This window comes from Hylobates moloch, unplaced genomic scaffold (genome assembly GCF_009828535.3).
Source record: "Hylobates moloch isolate HMO894 unplaced genomic scaffold, HMol_V3 SCAFFOLD_8, whole genome shotgun sequence".
In the NCBI taxonomy this organism is placed as follows: Eukaryota; Metazoa; Chordata; class Mammalia; order Primates; family Hylobatidae; genus Hylobates; species Hylobates moloch.
The window spans coordinates 17,032,237-17,051,643 of record NW_026652283.1 but is presented as its reverse complement, the minus strand read 5'-3'; the positions used below and the strand labels follow the sequence as shown (position 1 = coordinate 17,051,643).

Below are 19,407 nucleotides of genomic sequence, written 5' to 3'. Positions count from 1 at the left end.
AAATATGAGAGAAGAAAAAATGGAATACAGAATATTAAAAATAGAACTACCATATAATCCAGCAATCCTACTTCTGGGTGTTTATCCAAAAGAACTGAATTAAGATCTTGAAGAGCTATCTGAACTCCCATGTTCATTTCAACATTGTTCACAGTAGCCATGATGTAGAAAGAATCTAAGTGTCCACCATTGGGTGAATAGATGAAGAAAACATGGTGTATACATACAATGATATATTATTCAACCTTGACAAGGAAGAAAATCCTGTCATACTACAACATGGATAAATATTAAGGACATTATGCTAAATGAAATAAGCCAATCACAGAAACACAAATACTAAATATACCACTTCATGAAAGCAAAAAGTAGAATGTTGGTTACCAGGGACTTGGAGATAGGAAAGGAAGAGGAAGAATTTTAGCCATGCCAGATGAAAAAGGTCTACAGATCTCCCACACAACAATGCACATGTAGTTAACATTACTGTACTTTACAATTAAACTTTTTTAGTAGGGTATATTTCATTTTCTGTATTTTTACCACAATTTTTAAAAGATTGAAAAAGAAAAAACAATATGCTAATGTTCTGGTAAACATAAATTATTTAGCACTAGATTTTTGTATAAACCTCTAATGTGAAATTCAGCATTGAAGCCAAAGTTTCTAACAGTACTTATTCACTTTGTAATTTTAAATTGAATGAGAATTTGTGTGCATTAGATTTTTAAACATTTAATGGACTCATAGGATAGCTAACAATAGTGCTAATATTTCACGGCAGTTCTGGAAAGTACATACTGTGTTTGAATATTTTTAACTTAAATGTAAAACATGTTTGTACACAATATCTGATGAGCTTTCCAACATTAAACACACACACACACACACACACACACACACACACACCTCCTGACAAAACTATAAAATCTTGCAAAAAAATCTTAATAAGTAAAAGCAATATTAATTTAAACTATTATATATGTATAAATAGAAATTCTCTGCAAGTAGCAAATTTTCCCACATATCTAAACAGCAAACAGGTCTTTCAAAATAAAATGTTCTTAACATTTTGAGATGTGATTTTTAGTTTTTATAGCTGTCATCTCTTGATCTTTTATATGTACTGTTGCCTAACAATTTAATGTGATAATTAGAATGAAAGAGTTTGGTATTGATACAGACAAGAGGCAGGGAAATACTAGACAGAAAAGGGTGGGGTGCCTGGCAAAGCCTCACCCTCAAGCCTGGACCTGAAGCCCAAAGTGAGGGCATGTCTTCCTGTTTTCCCGCTTGAATATTACTTTTTGGCCCACCCCACCCCCCATCCTATAACCATAAAAACCCCAGGCTCCAATGACAGATGGGCAGCAGAGAAAGAAAGAAGAGAAAAGGCAGTTTGAGGTCAGCAAGAAGCAGCTTGACTTCAGAGGGGCGGCTTGATAGCGGGACCTTTCAGAAGATTTCAGCCAGGGACGGCCAAACTCCGGGGAAAGACCACCTTCCCACTCCATCTCCTTTCCAGCTCTCCATCCCACTGAGAGCCACTTTCATTGGCAGTGAAATCCCCCACATTTACCATCTTCAGTTTGTTCATGTGACCTAATTCTTCCTGGACATCAAACAAGAGCTCAGGATACAGAGGGCTGTCACACTGAGCTGTTAGACACTTAAGCTGTCTGTGGATGGCAAAGCTAAAAGTGTACTGTAACACATGTCCTCTGGGGTGCCAGGGATTGCACATACCCCCCAGATGCTGCCATGGGGCCACATGGAGTTCTACTCCTATCAGCACCCAGAAGCACTTGTCCTGGCCCATACACCCAATCACCAGCGTGCTCCCCCTCCTGTGAGGGGTTGAGAGCTATGGATTGAGTAAATGAGCCAACCCCTTCATGAATCCTGTGAAGGGGTCAAGGGAACTATCCCGTTTCATCTGGGGGCTTGCCCAGGATACTTCAGAAGGGTAAGCAAAATGTGGATTTGTCTCTCCTTGTCCTCAGACTTTGCTCTGAGCTATGCCATTTGCAGGGGATAGGATGCAACCTGCCATCTCTCTCTTTCTTTTGGGTAAAAGGAATGTTGGCTCTGTTTCCCTTCATGGAGGTCTAGTTGTCACGTGGGACTGGAATAAAGTCCTGGGGAAACTGAAGGCCTCTTGCCAAGGCCACTCCTCAGTATTGCCGGAAGGCCACGAGACTGGACCTGTTCCCCAAGTGTCTATCAAGGTGTCAGCCAAGACCCCCAGACTTTTCCTTTGATATCTTTCCTTCCTTCTTTCGTGGTTTGAAATGGCTCCTGGCTTTTCTTTTATAATGTTAAGGGTTCTACTACAAACTGCAGCAATGATACTAGGCAGAATGTGTGTTTGGTCCAGCCATCAGATATGCAACTCAGAACAATACAATTTCCATATGTTCTTAGAGGTATGACCCCAAACCCCAACGGCCACAGGTGTGTGAATGGGATAGGCAGGTGAATGGTGGTTCCCTTCTCATCCCCTCCCCTCTAGGCTTGGGTGCCTGGGTATGTCCATAGCATGCATGTGCTGTGCCCAACAGCCAAGTGGGGTGGTGGGAGTTAGCGGTGCATGCTGCCCAGGCATGCTGCCCAGGGTAGTCTTTGGGGCCAGGGACCCCCATGCAGCCGGCTGGCCAGTGCTCTCTGCATGCCATCCCCTCCTGCCACAAGCCCATAGACTCTTTCCTCCCCTGGCAAAGAGTTCAGCCTTGTTGGAACTGGGGGAGAGATACAATGATTAAAGTAATCTATTTGTAGAGAGCAAGGGGTTCTTTCCCTGGACCACCCCCATTTGCCCTTTAAACTGTTTTTGTTCTTTTTTCTTTTCTAAGTGAGAGGTTTCTTTTCCTGCCTCAGCACTCTGCTTACGATAGGGAGGCAACAGAAGAGTGAGCCCTGCTGGCTGATAACTGCAAATTTGGCAGGGCCCATTTGGGATTTAATCTAAAAGGACCCTGAAATACCTTTTGTTCCCAACCTGATTCCAAGCTTCAGGTTGAGGCCTTAGGAAGGAAAACCAGATCTGAGGGATCCAAGCAAGGAAACAGACACAATGTAAATGGGCGGGACCAATTTCTGCTAATTAACCCTCCACGTCATGGAAGGAGGCCATGCTCCATGGCACAGATAAGGCCCGGGAAACCCAAAGGTTGCTGACAGTAGGGGGAATGGAGGCATGGCATAAGTGAATGTGGATAATTCCTATTCTCTAAGACCTCCCTGTTTCATGGGTGCAGGCTGCAGTGGCACCTGTGGGTGGTGTCTGTCTAAGGTCACCAGGACTTGAGAATAAGAAGACAGAAGAGAAAGGGGCGATGCCTGCTTCCCCTCCCTCACATCCGAGTTTTTGCCAAAAGAAGGAAGGGAAATGAGGGATGCCTATTTCCTTGTCTTTCAGAATGGGCAACCAACTGTCTCCACCACCACCAGTTATACTCTTCTGGAGTGCATCCTGAATGACTGCGACTGCTTTGACCCTCAAAATCTGGAGGAAAAATGCCTATTAGCCCCTTGCACAAAGGTTTGGCCAAATTATGAGGACTGGCTTGGTCTCAGGAAAGAACCATTCATTTTGATATCATCTGGCAGTTGGAACTTTTCTGTAAATGCAAGGACAAATTGTCTGAGACCCCATATGTGCAGGCTTTCTTTACCTTGCAGGGCAATCCAGACCTTTGCCAACAGTGTAGAATTGATCCACCCCTCCTATTGGCCATCTCAGGAGAGGCTGCAAGGGGCAGTCTCAGGGAATTAAAGAAACAAACCCCAGAGGCACCTCCCACAGGGGAGCCAGCTCACTTCAGCCCTGCTCCTCCAGGTTCTCCCCATCCTCTCTCCAGCTTGCCCCCTCCTAGAAATACTCACCTTAGACAAGCCCCAGTCTCACTCTTGCCCCTCCAACAGATGCCTGTTGAATTTGGCCCCAGTAAGGTCCAGGTCCCCTTCTATCTACAGGACTTAAGGCAAATTAAGGGAGATCTTGGCAAGTTTTCGGATGACCCTGACATATACAGAGGCTTTCCAGAATTTAACCCAAGTATTTGAACTCTCCTAGAAAGACGTTATGTTACTTTTAAAGCAAACCCTGACTAACACTGAGAAGCAGACTGCTCTGCAAGTGACAGAGTGATTTGGTTATGAGCTTTGTATCACATATAGCATCAGGGAAGGTGCCGAACTTTATCCAAATGAAAGAGATGCAGTACCAATGGATGACCCTGGAATGGATCTCAATGATGAGATGGGAGAATGGAAGAAGAGACACTTTCAGGTGTGCATAATGGAGGATTTATGTAGGACTTGGACCAAGCCTCTCAACTATACCGAGCTATTCATGGAATACCATGGATTTGATGAGAATCCCACTGCCTTTCTGGAAAGGCTGAGAGGCCTTGGTAAAGCACACATCTCTATCTTCTGATTCTGGTGAGGGATAACTAACCATGAAGGATAAATTTATTACTCAGGTAGCCCCTGATATAAGGAGGAAGCTGCAGAAACAGACTCTGGGAACAGATACTACTTTAGAGGACCTCCTGAAAGTGGCCAACTTGGTTTTTACAATAGAGATGGGGGGACACAAGTAAGAGGCAGAAGCTTTAATGGCCACCATGCAAGCCTACAAATCCCAGAATTCTCAAGATGCACCTGTTGACTGCTACAGATGTGGCAAGAATAGTTCTCTCTCTTATAAAGTTTCACTGCTCCCATACAAGGTTTAAGTTCTTTCACCAAAGTGAAACGTCTTGGGGTACAATGTTGTTAGCATATTTCATTTCTTATTTCTGTAATCTTTGGCACTAGATTCTTCCCTTGTATAATACACGTTTGACCCATGCATACTTAACCTTGTAAAACTTGGGTTTTTTTTTCCTCATGTGCCTAGAGGCCATCAAACTCTGAACAGTCAGGCAACTGGAGCCTTGGACAATGGCTCCCTTTTGCTAGGGACCCTTAGGTAGACTTTAGGGAGGAATCTGACTGCCGTTTTCCCCAAAACAATGCCCCCTTTCAGCAGGAAGCAGCTAAGATTGGTCATCTCCCATATTTTAATGGCACTAACATGTGCCTCTTCAGAGAGGGGAAGTGATATGGACAAGAGGCAGGAAAATATCAGGCTGAAAAGGGTAGGGTCCCTGGTGAAGCCTCACCCTCAAGCTTGGACCCGTGGCCCAAAGAGAGAACATGCATTCCTGTTTTCCTACATTTTTTGAATGTTGCTTTTTAGCCTGTCCCACCCACCATCCTATACCCATAAAAACCCTAGGGTCCACTGGCAGAGGGGTGGCAGAGCAGCTGAGTGGTGGAGTGGCAGAGTGGCAGAGCAGCAGAGTGGCAGAGAAGGAAAGAAGAGAAACAGCAGTCTGACATTGGCAAGATGCAGCTTGACTTCAGAGGGGTGGCTTGACAGTGGGATCTCAGAGAAGAGTTTGGCCAGGAATGGCTGAACTCCAGAAGAAGACCACCTTCCCACTCCATCCCTTCTAGCTCTCCATCCTGCTGAGAGCTGCTTTCATCAGCAATAAAATCTCCTGCATTTACCATCTTCAATTTGTTCATGTGACCTGATTCTTCCTGGATGCCAAACAAGAGCTAGGGATACAGAGGGCTGTCACACTGAGCTGTTAAACACTTAAGTCATCTGCGGATGGCAAAGAGAGCACTGTAACAGATGCCTTCTGGGGATCCAGGGATTTTGAGTACCCCTCCTAGACACTGCCATGGGGCTACACAGAGTTCTACTCCTGCCGGCACCCAGAAGCACTTGTCCTGGCCCCTGCACCCATTCACCTGCATGTCCTCCCCTCCCATGAGGGGTTGAGAGCTGTAGGCTGACTAAACAAGCCAACTCCTTCATGAGTCCTGCAGAAGGGTCACGGGAACTGTCCTGTTTCAGAATCAACTTTAGTAACCAGTTAAGGATGAAGTATACTGAAGTATGCTCACTTCTGCTGTGGTAAACAGAAGGGACTTTAGAGTAGAAAGACAACATCTGGAGTTGTCATAGATTAGTTCTAGAACTGTAATTTCTTCATCTGCAAAATGGGTATGATACTGCTGTTGTGTCACTGGTGTAAGGATTAAATAAAACAGAGTTGGTCCTCTGTATCCCTAGGTTATGCATCTACAGATTCAACCAACCACAGATCAGAAATATTTTTGAAATGACAATAAAAATAAAACAAAGAGATATATTGTGAGAAATGCATCATTAGGTGATTTTATTGTTATGCGAACATCCCAGAGTGTACTTACACAAACCTAGATGGCAAAGCCCACTACACATCTAGGGTATATGGGATAGCCTATTGCTCAAAGGCTACAAACCTGTACAGTATGTTGCTGTCCTGAAGACTGTAGGTGGTTGTCAATATTGCCTCACAACACATTTCTCAGAACATAATTCCCCAAGTCATAAGCTATGCATGAGTGTGTTTACATAGTTTACATTGCACTAAGTATTATAAGTAATCTATAGAAGAATTACAGTATACAGGATGATGTGCATATGCTATGTACAAATACTATGCCATTTTATGTAAGGAGCTTCAGCATCTGTGACATTTGTTATCTCCAGGGGTCCTGGCACCAATCCCTTGCAGATAACAAGGGACAACTGCAATGCAAGTAAAATATTTTTCCCAGTGCAAAACTCATAGAATGTGCTCAGTTAATAGTAAGTACTATGATGAGGATAAATCAGCAAAACTCATAGAATGTGCTCAGTTAATAGTAAGTACTATGATGAGGATAAATCAGAGGATCTAGGACTTTTTTGTTGTTCTTCTACCGGAAAGCTAGTAGAAGATTTTTCTTCCTCTTTATTATCCTTGATTTTTATAAGCTGGACAAAACAAAGCAAAATGGCATAGAGGAAATGGTGACATGATTGCTACATTAATTTTTAGTCTTTTATTTCTAATTTATAATGTGAGGCTATATTTTTCACTTTAAGAATAGCTTTGGCCATATTCCATATGTTTTATTATATATTTTTATTACCTTTAAGTTATAATGTTTTCTAACTCCTTGATTAATAAAATTAAAAGTACATACTTAAATTTATGAATATATTTATTTTTTGTTACTGTTTTCTAAATTGCATCTCAGAAAGTGGATGAGATCTTTATTATATAGGTTATTGGAAATTTGCCTACCTACTATTTAATATTTGGTCACTTAAAATAAATAATATGTATGTGCTTGAGAATTCGTATTTCCAAATTATCTTCTGTAAGTACAATATATATTTATTGGATCAAGCTTATTAATTATGTGCTCACTCCTATATTCTTCCTAATTTCTCATTAATGCATTAATTCCTGAGAGAGGAATATTGTTATCCCCCACTATCATATTGGCCCCATCAAACTCTCTTTGGATTTCTGTCAATGTTATTATTTTGTGACATCTTTCTGGCGAATTGAATATTTCAATACCATGTCAGGACTTTATATTTAATGATGCTCTTGATTCAGAGTCCACTATGTTGTTCTTTATGCCAATATTTGGTTGGTATATGCATCAGTATTTATATTGAGAGATTGTGCCTGTTTCCCACACATTCCTTTTTATACTTTAGGTTTTATACTTATGTCACAATGTGCATTTTTAAATATGACATATCCATGTGCCATTTGTTTCCTCACCCATAATTGTCTTAGTGAGAACATGCGGTGTTTGGTTTTTTGTCCTTGCGATAGTTTACTGAGAATGATGTTTTCCAGTTTCATCCATGTCCCTACAAAGGACACGAACTCATCATTTTTTATGGCTGCATAGTATTCCATGGTGTATATGTGCCACATTTTCTTAATCCAGTCTATCGTTGTTGGACATTTGGGTTGGTTCCAACTCTTTGCTATTGTGAATAGTGCCGCAATAAACATACGTGTGCATGTGTCTTTATAGCAGCATGATTTATAGTCCTTTGGGTATATACCCAGTAATGGGATGGCTGGGTCAAATGGTATTTCTAGTTCGAGATCCCTGAGGAATCGCCACACTGACTTCCACAATGGTTGAACTAGTTTACAGTCCCACCAACAGTGTAAAAGTGTTCCTATTTCTCCACATCCTCTCCAGCACCTGTTGTTTCCTGATTTTTTAATGATGGCCATTCTAACTGGTGTGAGATGGTATCTCACTGTGGTTTTGATTTGCATTTCTCTGATGGCCAGTGATGATGAGCATTTCTTCATGTGTTTTCTGGCTGCATAAATGTCTTCTTTTGAGAAGTGTCTGTTCATGTCCTCTGCCCACTTTTTGATGGGGTTGTTTGTTTTTTTCTTGTAAATTTGTTTGAGTTCATTGTAGATTCTGGATATTAGCCCTTTGTCAGATGAGTAGGTTGCAAAAATTTTCTCCCATTCTGTAGGTTACCTGTTCATTCTGATGATAGTTTCTTTTGCTGTGCAGAAGCTCTTTAGTTTAATGAGATCCCATTTGTCGATTTTGGCTTTTGTTGCCATTGCTTTTGGTGCCATTGCTTTTGGTGTTTTAGACATGAAGTCCTTGCCCACGCCTATGTCCTGAATGGTATTGCCTAGGTTTTCTTGTAGGATTTTAATGGTTTTAGGTCTAACATATAAGTCTTTAATCCATCTTGAATTAATTTTTGTATAAGGTGTAAGGAAGGGATCCAGTTGCAGCTTTCTACATATGGCTAGCCAGTTTTCCCAGCACCATTTATTAAATAGGGAATCCTTTCCCCATTTCTTCTTTTTGTCAGGTTTGTCAAAGATCAGATAGTTGTAGATATGCGGCATCATTTCTGAGGACTCTGTTCTGTTCCATTGATCTATGTCTCTGTTGTGGTACCAGTACCATGCTGTTTTGGTTACTGTAGCCTTGTAGTATAGTTTGAAGTCAGGTAGCGTGATGCCTCCAGCTTTGTTCTTTTGGCTTAGGATTGACTTGGCGATGCGGGCTCTTTTTTGGTTCCATATGAACTTTAAAGTAGTTTTTTCCAATTCTGTGAAGAAAGTCATTGGTAGCTTGATGGGGATGGCATTGAATCTATAAATGACCTTGGGCAGTATGGCCATTTTCACGATATTGATTCTTCCAACCCATGAGCATGGAATGTTCTTCCATTTGTTTGTATCCTCTTTGATTTCATTGAGCAGTGGTTTGTAGTTCTCCTTGAAGAGGTCCTTCACATCCCTTGTAAGTTGGATTCCTAGGTATTTTATTCTCTTTGAAGCAATTGTGAATGGGAGTTCACTCATGATTTGGCTCTCTGTTTGTCTGTTATTGGTGTACAAGAATGCTTGTGATTTTTGTACATTAATTTGGTATCCTGAGACTTTGCTGAAGTTGCTAATCAGCTTAAGGAGATTTTGGGCTGAGACAATGGGGTTTTCTAGATATACAATCATGTCATCTGCAAACAGGGACAATTTGACTTCCTCTTTTCCTAGTTGAATACCCTTTATTTCCTTCTCCTGCCTGATTGCTCTGGCCAGAACTTCCAGCACTATGTTGAAAAGGAGTGGTGAGAGAGGGCATCCCTGTCTTGTGCCAGTTTTCAGAGGGAATGCTTCCAGTTTTTGCCCATTCAGTATGATATTGGCTGTGGGTTTGTCGTAGATAGCTCTTATTATTTTGAGATACGTCCCATCAATGCCTAATTTATTGAGAGTTTTTAGCATCAAGGGTTGTTGAATTTTGTCAAAGGCCTTTTCTGCATCTATTGAGATAATCATGTGGTTTTTGTCTTTGGTTCTGTTTATATGCTGGATTACATTTATTGATTTGCGTATGTTGAACCAGCCTTGCATCCCAGGGATGAAGCCCACTTGATCATGGTGGATAAGCTTTTTGATGTGCTGCTGGATTCGGTTTGCCAGTATTTTATTGAGGATTTTTGCATCAATGTTCATCAAGGATATTGGTCTGAAATTCTCTTTTTTGGTTATGTCTCTGCCAGGTTTTGGTATCAGGACGATGCTGGCTTCATAAAATGTGTTAGGGAGGATTCCCTCTTTTTCTATCAATTGGAATAGTTTCAGAAGGAATGGTACCAGTTCCTCCTTGTACCTCTGGTAGAATTCAGCTGTGAATCCATCAGGTCCTGGACTCTTTTTGGTTGGTAAGCTATTGATTATTGCCACAATTTCAGAACCTGTAATTGGTCTATTCAGAGATTCAACTTCTTCCTGGTTTAGTCTTGGGAGGGTGTATTTGTCGAGGAATTTATCCATTTCTTCTAGATTTTCTAGCTTATTTGCATAGAGGTGTTTGTAGTATTCTCTGATGGTAGATTGTATTTCTGTGGGATCGGTGGTGATATCCCCTTTTTCGTTTTTTATTGCATCTATTTGATTCTTCTCTCTTTTCTTCTTTATTAGTCTTGCTAGCGGTCCATCAATTTTGTTGATCTTTTCAAAAAACCAGCTCCTGGATTCATTAATTTTTTGAAGGGTTTTTTGTGTCTCTATTTCCTTCAGTTCTGCTCTGATTTTAGTTATTTCTAGCCTTCTGCTAGCTTTTGAATGTGTTTGCTCTTGCTTTTCTAGTTCTTTTAATTGTGATGTTAGGGTGTCAATTTTGGATCTTTCCTGCTTTCTGTTGTGGGCATTTAGTGCTATAAATTTCCCTCTACACACTGCTTTGAATGTGTCCCAGAGATTCTGGTATGTTGTGTCTTTGTTCTCGTTGGTTTCAAAGAACATCTTTATTTCTGCCTTCATTTCATTATGTACCCAATAGTCATTCAGGAGCAGGTTGTTCAGTTTCCATGTAGTTGAGCGGTTTTGAGTGAATTTCTTAATCCTGAGTTCTAGTTTGATTGCACTGTGGTCTGAGAGACAGTTTGTTATAATTTCTGTTCTTTTACATTTGCTGAGGAGAGCTTTACTTCCAACTATGTGGTCAATTTTGGAATAGGTGTGGTGTGGTGCTGAAAAAAAATGTATATTCTGTTGACTTGGGGTGGAGAGTTCTGTAGATGTCTATTAGGTCTGCTTGGTGCAGAGCTGAGTTCAATTCCTGGATATCCTTGTTAACTTTCTGTCTCGTTGATCTGTCTAATGCTGACAGTGGGGTGTTAAAATCTCCCATTATTATTGTGTGGGAGTTTAAGTCCCTTTGTAGGTCACTGAGGACTTGCTTTATGAATCTGGGTGCTCCTGTGTTGGGTGCATATATATTTAGGATAGTTAGCTCTTCTTGTTGAATTGATCCCTTTACCATTATGTAATGGCCTTCTTTGTCTCTTTTGATCTTTGTTGGTTTAAAGTCTATTTTATCAGAGACTAGGATTGCAACCCCTGCCTTTTTTTGTTTTCCAGTTGCTTGATAGATCTTCCTCCATCCCTTTATTTTGAGTCTATGTGTGTCTCTGCACGTGAGATGGGTTTCCTGAATACAGCACACTGATGGGTCCTGACTCCTTATCCAGTTTGCCAGTCTGTGTCTTTTGATTGGAGCATTTAGCCCATTTACATTTAAAGTTAATATTGTTATGTGTGAATCTGATCCTGTCATTATGATGTTAGTTGGTTATTTTGCTCGTTAGTTGCTATAGTTTCTTCCTAGCCTCGATGGTCTTTACAATTTGGCATGTTTTTGCAGTGGCTGGTACCAGTTGTTCCTTTCCATGTTTAGTGCTTCCTTCAGGAGCTCTTTTAGGGCAGGCCTGGTGGTGACAAAATCACTCAGCGTTTGCTTGTCTGTAAAGTATTTTATTTCTCCTTCACTTATGAAGCTTAGTTTGGCGGGATAGCAAATTCTGGGTTGAAAATTCTTTTCTTTAAGAATGTTGAATATCGGCCCCCACTCTCTTCTGGCTTGTAGAGTTTCTGCTGAGAGATCAGCTGTTAGTCTGATGGGCTTCCCTTTGTGGGTAACCCGACCTTTCTCTCTGGCTGCCCTTAACATTTTTTCCTTCATTTCAACTTTGGTGAATCTGACAATTATGTGTCTTGGAGTTGCCCTTCTCGAGGAGTATCTTTGTGGCGTTCTCTGTATTTCCTGAATCTGAATGCTGGCCTGCCTTGCTAGATTGGGGAAGTTCTCCTGGATAATATCTTGCAGAGTGTTTTCCAACTTGGTTCCATTCTACCCATCATTTTCAGGTACACCAATCAGACGTAGGTTTGGTCTTTTCACATAGTCCCAAATTTCTTGGAGGCTTTGTTCATTTCTTTTTATTCTTTTTTCTCTAAACTTCCCTTCTCTCTTCATTTCATTCATTTCATCTTCCATCAGCGATACCCTTTCTTCCAGTTGATCGCATCTGCTACTGAGGCTTCTGCAATCTTCACGTAGTTCTCGAAACTTGGCTTTCAGCTCCATCAGCTCCTTTAAGCCCTTCTCTCCATTGGTTATTCTAATTATCCATTCTTCTAATTTTTTTTCAAAGTTTTTAACTTCTTTGCTATTGTTTTGAATTTCCTCTCGTAGCTCAGAGTAGTTTGATCGTCTGAAGCCTTCTTCTCTCAACTCATCAAAGTCATCCTCCATCCAGCTTTGTTCCGTTGCTGGTGAGGAACTGCGTTCCTTTGGAGGAGGAGAAGTGCTCTGTTTTTTAGAGTTTCCAGTTTTTTTGCTCTGTTTTTTCCCCATCTTTGTGGTTTTATCTACTTTTTGTCTTTGATGATGGTGATGTACAGATGGGTTTTTGGTGTGGATGTCCTTTCTGTTTGTTAGTTTTCCTTCTACCAGACAGGACCCTCAGCTGCAGGTCTGTTGGAGTTTACTAGAGGTGCACTCCAGACCCTGTTTGGCTGGGTGTCAGCAGCGGTGGCTGCAGAACAGCGGATTTTCGTGAGACCACAAATTCAGCTGTCTGATAGTTCCTCTGAAAGTTTTGTCTCAGGGGAGTACCCGGTTGAATGAGGTGTCAGTCTGACCCTACTGGGGGGGTGCCTCCCAGTTAGGCTGCTCAGGGGTGAGGGACCCACTTTAGGAGGCAGTCTGTCTGTTCTCAGATCTCCAGCTGCGTGCTGGGAGAACCACTACTCTCTTCAAAGCTGTCAGTCAGACAGGGGCATTTAAGTCTGTGGAGGTTCTTTGCTGAGTTTTTGTTTGTCTGTGCCCTGCCCCCAGAGGTGGAGCCTACAGAGGCAGGCAGGCCTCCTTGAGCTGTGGTGGGCTCCACCCAGTTCGAGCTTCTGGGCTGCTTTGTTTACCTAAGCAAGCCTGGGCAATGACGGGGGCCCCTCCCCCAGCCTTGCTGCCGCCTTGCAGCTTGATCTCAGACTGCTGTGCTAGCAATCAGCGAGACTCCGTGGGCATAGGACCCTCCGAGCCGGGTGCGGGACACAATCTCCTAGTGTGTCGTTTTCCAGGCCCGTTGGAAAAGCGCAGTATTAGGATGGGACTGACCCGATATTCCAGGTGCCGTCTGTTTCCCCTTTCTTTGACTAGGAAAGGGAACTCCCTGACCCCTTGCGCTTCCCGAGTGAGGCGATGCCTCGCCCTGCTTCGGCTCGCGCACAGTGCACTTCACCAACTGTCCTGCACCCACTGTTAGGCACTCCCTAGTGAGATGAAACCGGTACCTCAGAAATGCAGAAATCACCTGTCTTCTGTGTTGCTGGGGCTGGGAGCTGGAGACCAGAGCTGTTCCTATTCGGCCATCTTGGCTCCACCCCTCCTTGATTCCTCCCACACATTCCTTAATGTGCTAATACGATGAGCCACGTTTATAAATTAGACTTTAGTGACATGAATGGAAGACAAACTGCACACATGTACCTTTTAATGGCAAAGGTTATGGGACAAGAAACCTCCATATGCCATTAGAATCTTCCCCATAAAAAGGGCAACCTCTTGATGAGAAAGAATTTCAGCTTGCCCCGTGCACACAGTATCCCATAATTGAAAGTACTGTCAAATCATTTTTTGCATAGATATGCTTTATTACATAATATGGATTACTGTACATATTATGCATTTTTGCATAATTACTTTTGGATTCTATTTATCAAACAGTGATACCATACTTTATGAGTAACTTAAGGGATTTTTTAAAAATAATGTTTACTGACTTTTTAATAATCTCCCTATATAACAGTATGATTCTGCTGAACTCTTATTAATTATTACTAACAATCATTTTAACAGTTGTCTGGTCAACCACTCTTATACTGCTACTAATTGCTCTGGACTCACTTTCACTGATGCTGGCCCTCTTGACCTCAGGCACTTAGCTTTGCACCTCTATTGTAATATTTTCTTGGCTTCCTTAGAGTATCTCCTGGTCTACCTTCCTGTATGGTCATTGCTTCTTTATAGTTTTCAGCTCAGTTTACATTTTTGTCCTCAGTAATAACCACGACATGGACTACGTATTCCTGCTGTCGAGACCCGTGTAACAATTTCACAAACCAAGTATGACACATTTCTCTGTTCAAGGGATTTTGTTCAAACATTTTTAACAAATCTTTGTCGAGTGCCTATTGCATGCTAGGACATGTTTTGGGTAGCAGAGGTTTTTAAAAACTATAGTCCTACATACAAATGTGCATGGTCACACGGACATTGTAAAAGGACTTGGGGGAGAACTAATAATATGCTATTATTAAGATAATGAGCATCATGAAATATATACACAAAACGATAAATTTATCTCATCTTTGAGTGAGATAAAGGCACTTTCAATCTATAGAGAGGATAAAGTTAAGTAATTAAATTTCTATTCTATAAAATGAGAAATTTAGGATAAATATGAATGAGTTCTTAGTATAATGCATCAAGGAAAGAATTTGTTTAATCAAATTATTCTAAGTAAGATACATTCTCATTTGTCTTTGATAGCTTGAGTGGGGTGTTCCCTGAAGGCATCTGTGGAGTAGATGATAATTCAGTTTCAAATCCTCAGATTTGATAGTGAATGTTTCACTATTTTTTATTGTAGAATCCTGTACCTTAACAAATTAGTTTCACTTGCTGACATTAATTATGGTCCTTTTGACTAAAGCCATCTAGAAAGTTGTCACTTTGTTATTTTACCCCCTCAGTTTGTCAGTACCTATGCTTCTGGAAATACCTCTGGCCTGGTTTCTTCCCAGGTGTCTTGCCTCCAAGATAGCCCCCAATGATTCTGTCTCCTGGTATGCGAACCCTTGTATCATGCTTTCCCACAGGGTACAATATGGCAGAAGTAGTGGTATACCACTTCCAAGATTAGATTACAAAGATTGTCTCTTCTGTCTCTGGTGTTCCTTTGCTCATGGACTCTCTCTCATTCCTTGGATCATCTGCTCTGGGAAAAGCCAACTCTATGGCCTGAGGACATTTGTTGAAAACTCTGTGGCAAGGAATTGAGGCTCCCACACCTATACACCATGGGGAACTGAGGTCTTTCAATAACCACATCAATACTACCTTAGAAGTGGATCCTTCAGCCCCAGTGAACTTGAGATTACTGTGGTCTCAGTCAACAGTTTGACTGCAACTCATGGGAAACCTTAAGCCAGATCCACCCAGCAAAACTGCTTCCCAGATTCTTGAGCCTCAGAATGTGAACTCATCAAAGTTTGTTGTGCTAAACTGCTCAGTTTTGGGGTAATTGGTTATGTATTAATAGATAACTTATATACTAGGTCCCTAGGAAATTCTACAATAAAGATGTAGTTTGTCATGTGGTAAGACATCTTACTGGAGCCTCTTCCCAAAGAATTTTGACTGGTCCATGGATTTCTTAAGACAGGAATAGCTTCCTGTTTTCCCCTGTGTCCTGCCCTTTATAGTTTGTTCCAGTAATGAATGGCTGGGATGATTTTGTTTCCTTCATCAAAGCCCTAATTTATTTATTGATTATAGGAATGTTTGCAGAAAAGCATTATTTTATATTTATAATTATATGTACATATGTACACATCTACCTGTATATAATAATATTAGAAAGTGCTCTATTTTTACTCTGCATGTAGGTACTACGTAGAGACAGATAAAGGAGAGTTGGTTAGATCATTCATACGCGTGCACACACGCATACACACACATAAATGCACACTTTTTTATATTCATTTTACATTTATATTCATTTTACATTTGTACACATATGTATATTTACACACATATGTATATATTTTACATTTTGCATTTACACACATATGTATATATTTATATATATATTTATCCTTGTCTCTCTACATATAGACACACATATATAAATGCATGCCCTATACATATAGCTTTATCTGTATTTATCCGGCTATAGGGATTTTCCATGGGAATTCAAACTAAGGAGTATTTATTGATGGTTAGAAAATTAAAAGAATACATTAATTAGAGTAATAATTTATTTTACTATACATCAGCCCTCTAAAATTTTTCATAAAATTAAAAAAGGAAAAAGAATAAAAATATTATTTTATGGATTCTAAACAAATATGTGTGTAGATAGTGTTTTTTATATACATAGGTAAAATTTCCTCTTTATGAATATTTATACAGTTTATTTTTTAAAAAATACAGGTCAAGATAAAAATTGAATTTTTTTTTCTTTTTTTTTGAGACAGAGTCTCACTCTGTCCCCCAGGCTGTAGTGCAGTGGCACGACCTCGGCTCACTGCACACTGCAACCTCTGCTTCCTGGTTTCAAGCGATTCTACTGCCTCAGCCTCCAGAGTAGCTGGGATTACAGGCGCGCACCACCATGCCCTGCTAATTTTTTGTATTTTTAGTAGAGACGGGGTTTCACCATTTTGTCCAGGCTGGTTTTAAACTTCTGACCTGAAGTAATTTGCCCGCCTAGGCCTCCCAAAGTGCTAGGATTACAGGCGTGAGCCACTGTGCCCGGCCAAAAGTTGAATGTTTACTGAAATTATTTATTTCAGTTTTTCCTTGAGATGCTAAATGCAGTAAGTATAATAAATCCATTACCAAATTACTATCTTATCAACTTTAATTAATAATCTCTATATTACTGTAATTATGTTATTGAAGAAAATACTACATAGTAGAGTCAACTTAAAATCTGATGATATTCCATGCATAATTGTCATTCATTTCTATTGAAACACAAATAATTCTTGGCTAATTCTCATTTTATCAAGGTACAATTCTTGCAAAATACCACTGAAACCTGGTGGGGATCAGAGTGATTTTGTTTTTTCTATTTTTAAATTCCCTCTGTCTCTCTGCATGTGTATATGTTTTTGTCTTCCTATGTTTTCTTAACTAGCATTAGCCATTTAAACCCAAACATGAAAAAGAAAATTTTAGAGGAGCCACTAAATAGAATTAGTATTTTCTATTTCCATAACGATATCTTGGCAATGATAATTATTTAAATATGGGAAATGGAAGAAGAAAGAAAATTAAATATCCATTTTGAATCTAAACATTTAAAATGTGATTTTAAGAATATGGATAAAACTATGCTGATTAATTCCAAAATTGTATGAAATTTTTGCTCCTGCATATAAGAACATGACAAATTGCATTCTACTTAGAAGCTATGTAAAAATGAACCCTTTTGTGAAAAACACACCACTCACCTGTGCACCCAGGTTTCTGGAATGTTGTGTGCCGCATATACTGTGAAGCTGAGGTGGGAGGGAAGCCCAGGATTTAGATAGGAAATGCATCTAGGTACATTTACAGGCTGAAAATCTGCATAAAAGCTGTTACAATAGACATTGATTAGCTGGTAGATGGATGTGGATAGTTCAGTTGTTACCTTCTCTATCAAGCCTAGAAAGGAAGAGATAGAGATCAAGTCACTAAGAAGAGCCATATTTATCATAGGCCATCAATTACAGCTTTGAAATTTCTTATAATACAATTTAAATAATTTTAATTAAAGTGACCCTTACCAATTGAAGAGAATTAACTATCTGTACCTCTGAATGCAACCTGGTTTAGTTGCTGCTAGATTAGATAACAATAAGCTTTCCGATTTCAGCTGCAGAAATCTTGGAAGCATGGCCTTTTCATCACAATTTGGAATTTAAAAAATTATGAATTTGACATTTTGATAAACTGTAATTTGCAATAATTTTTGTTCTGATTTGTGATTGTTTAAAATTAGTTTTCAGACAAGGAATATAGATGGCTTATAAGTACATCAAACAAATTCCATCTAAAGAATTAATCATAATAAATTTGATGATGCGATCATGTTTACCATTAACTGAACACTAATCATACAATGCGCTGATATTAAAAAGAGAATGAAAATAGTACAAGGCTGGGATTTAAAACCAGCTTGAAATGAAAGATTTATGATGTTTACTGTATCTCTTCAAAATCAAAGCCTTTCTTGAGTTTTGCCATTAGTTATTTAAAAGGAGTCTACTGGTTATTCCTAAAAGTGATGTGTCATGAAAGAAGAAAAATTACTAGGTATAGGGGCCAATAGTTTTCCTCTGGCAGCTAAGTAGAAATTGAGAACAAGTAAGCACATCATCAGAAATTGTGTTCTTAAGATGATTCCATGTGCTAAGTTAGTCGATACAGTTGTTTATTCAAACACATGCAATTCTTTATAAGTTGTTTTTAAAACATGCAATTCCCTATATAGTAGTTCAGTCTTAACAGTACTTTCATTTTCCACAGTTTCAGTTACCTTAAGTAAACTTAAGTTAAAAAAAATTAAATGAAAATTCTAGAAATAAACAATTTATAAGTTAAGAAAGCATGAATTGCCTTTTGTTCCTAATTGTTTGGAAATGAAAATAGTGCAGAGCTAGATATTTCCTTTGATAATCCACAGTATTCCAGCACACAGGCAGCTGGATGCTTCAGGAAAGGGGCCAGCTTGACATGGAGCTTCCTCCCACATCCTGTCTGTGCCTCAGTAGCTCTCTCTATAATTAAACATTTTTGTTGTTAACACATGCTATTTTTCACTTAGTTATTCATAAATCTGTACAAAATATATAAGGTAGATTAATTTTCCTTATTTGTTATATTTCTTAAATTGTGCCCTCTGTTGAAAAAGCCTGGGGGGGACAAGCAGAGGAAAAAGAAAATCTGTAATTAAAATTCTCTAGAAGTCAGCAGTAGCAATTAATGAAGCAGAAGAGTAGAGCAGTGTAAAAATAGTCTTAAAAGAGCCCTCATCAAACTCTGGAGGCCAACCAACAGAGATTCTCCTGAACAGCAGGAGGCAGAGAATTATAAATTTATGGAAACATCTTGTTTCTTTGTCTCCAAATTGTACTTTCGGTATGCTGAAGCAGGAAGCACAAACTTCTTTTCAAGAATTCCCAATATTGTGCAAATGAACACACATCTAAAATAAATCATACATTTGATTTATTAATTTAAGTTCTAGCACATATTTTGGGGGAAACTTAGTCATTTGGTTAATTACTCAAACTCTACTTTTTGCTTTTCCTGCAGCAACATGGTTCTCGGATATTGCTACTTTAAGTTTGCATAGAGATGTATGCTTGTACATTATGTTTTACTTCCTGAACTCTG

The 19,407-nt window shown here is 39.8% G+C and overlaps 1 protein-coding gene across 3 annotated transcripts in view; it reads right to left on the bottom strand.

Moving 5' to 3' along the window:
• PIK3C2G (phosphatidylinositol-4-phosphate 3-kinase catalytic subunit type 2 gamma) overlaps positions 1 to 19,407 on the bottom strand; it is a 398,295-nt gene that overhangs the window by 295,840 nt on the left and 83,048 nt on the right. For all 3 annotated transcript variants that reach the window (XM_032159742.1, XM_058442576.1, XM_032159744.2), the window contains exon 11: positions 17,478 to 17,673. In XM_032159742.1, the coding sequence (XP_032015633.1) occupies positions 17,478 to 17,673 (196 nt within the window). The remainder of the gene's footprint in view (positions 1 to 17,477; positions 17,674 to 19,407) is intronic.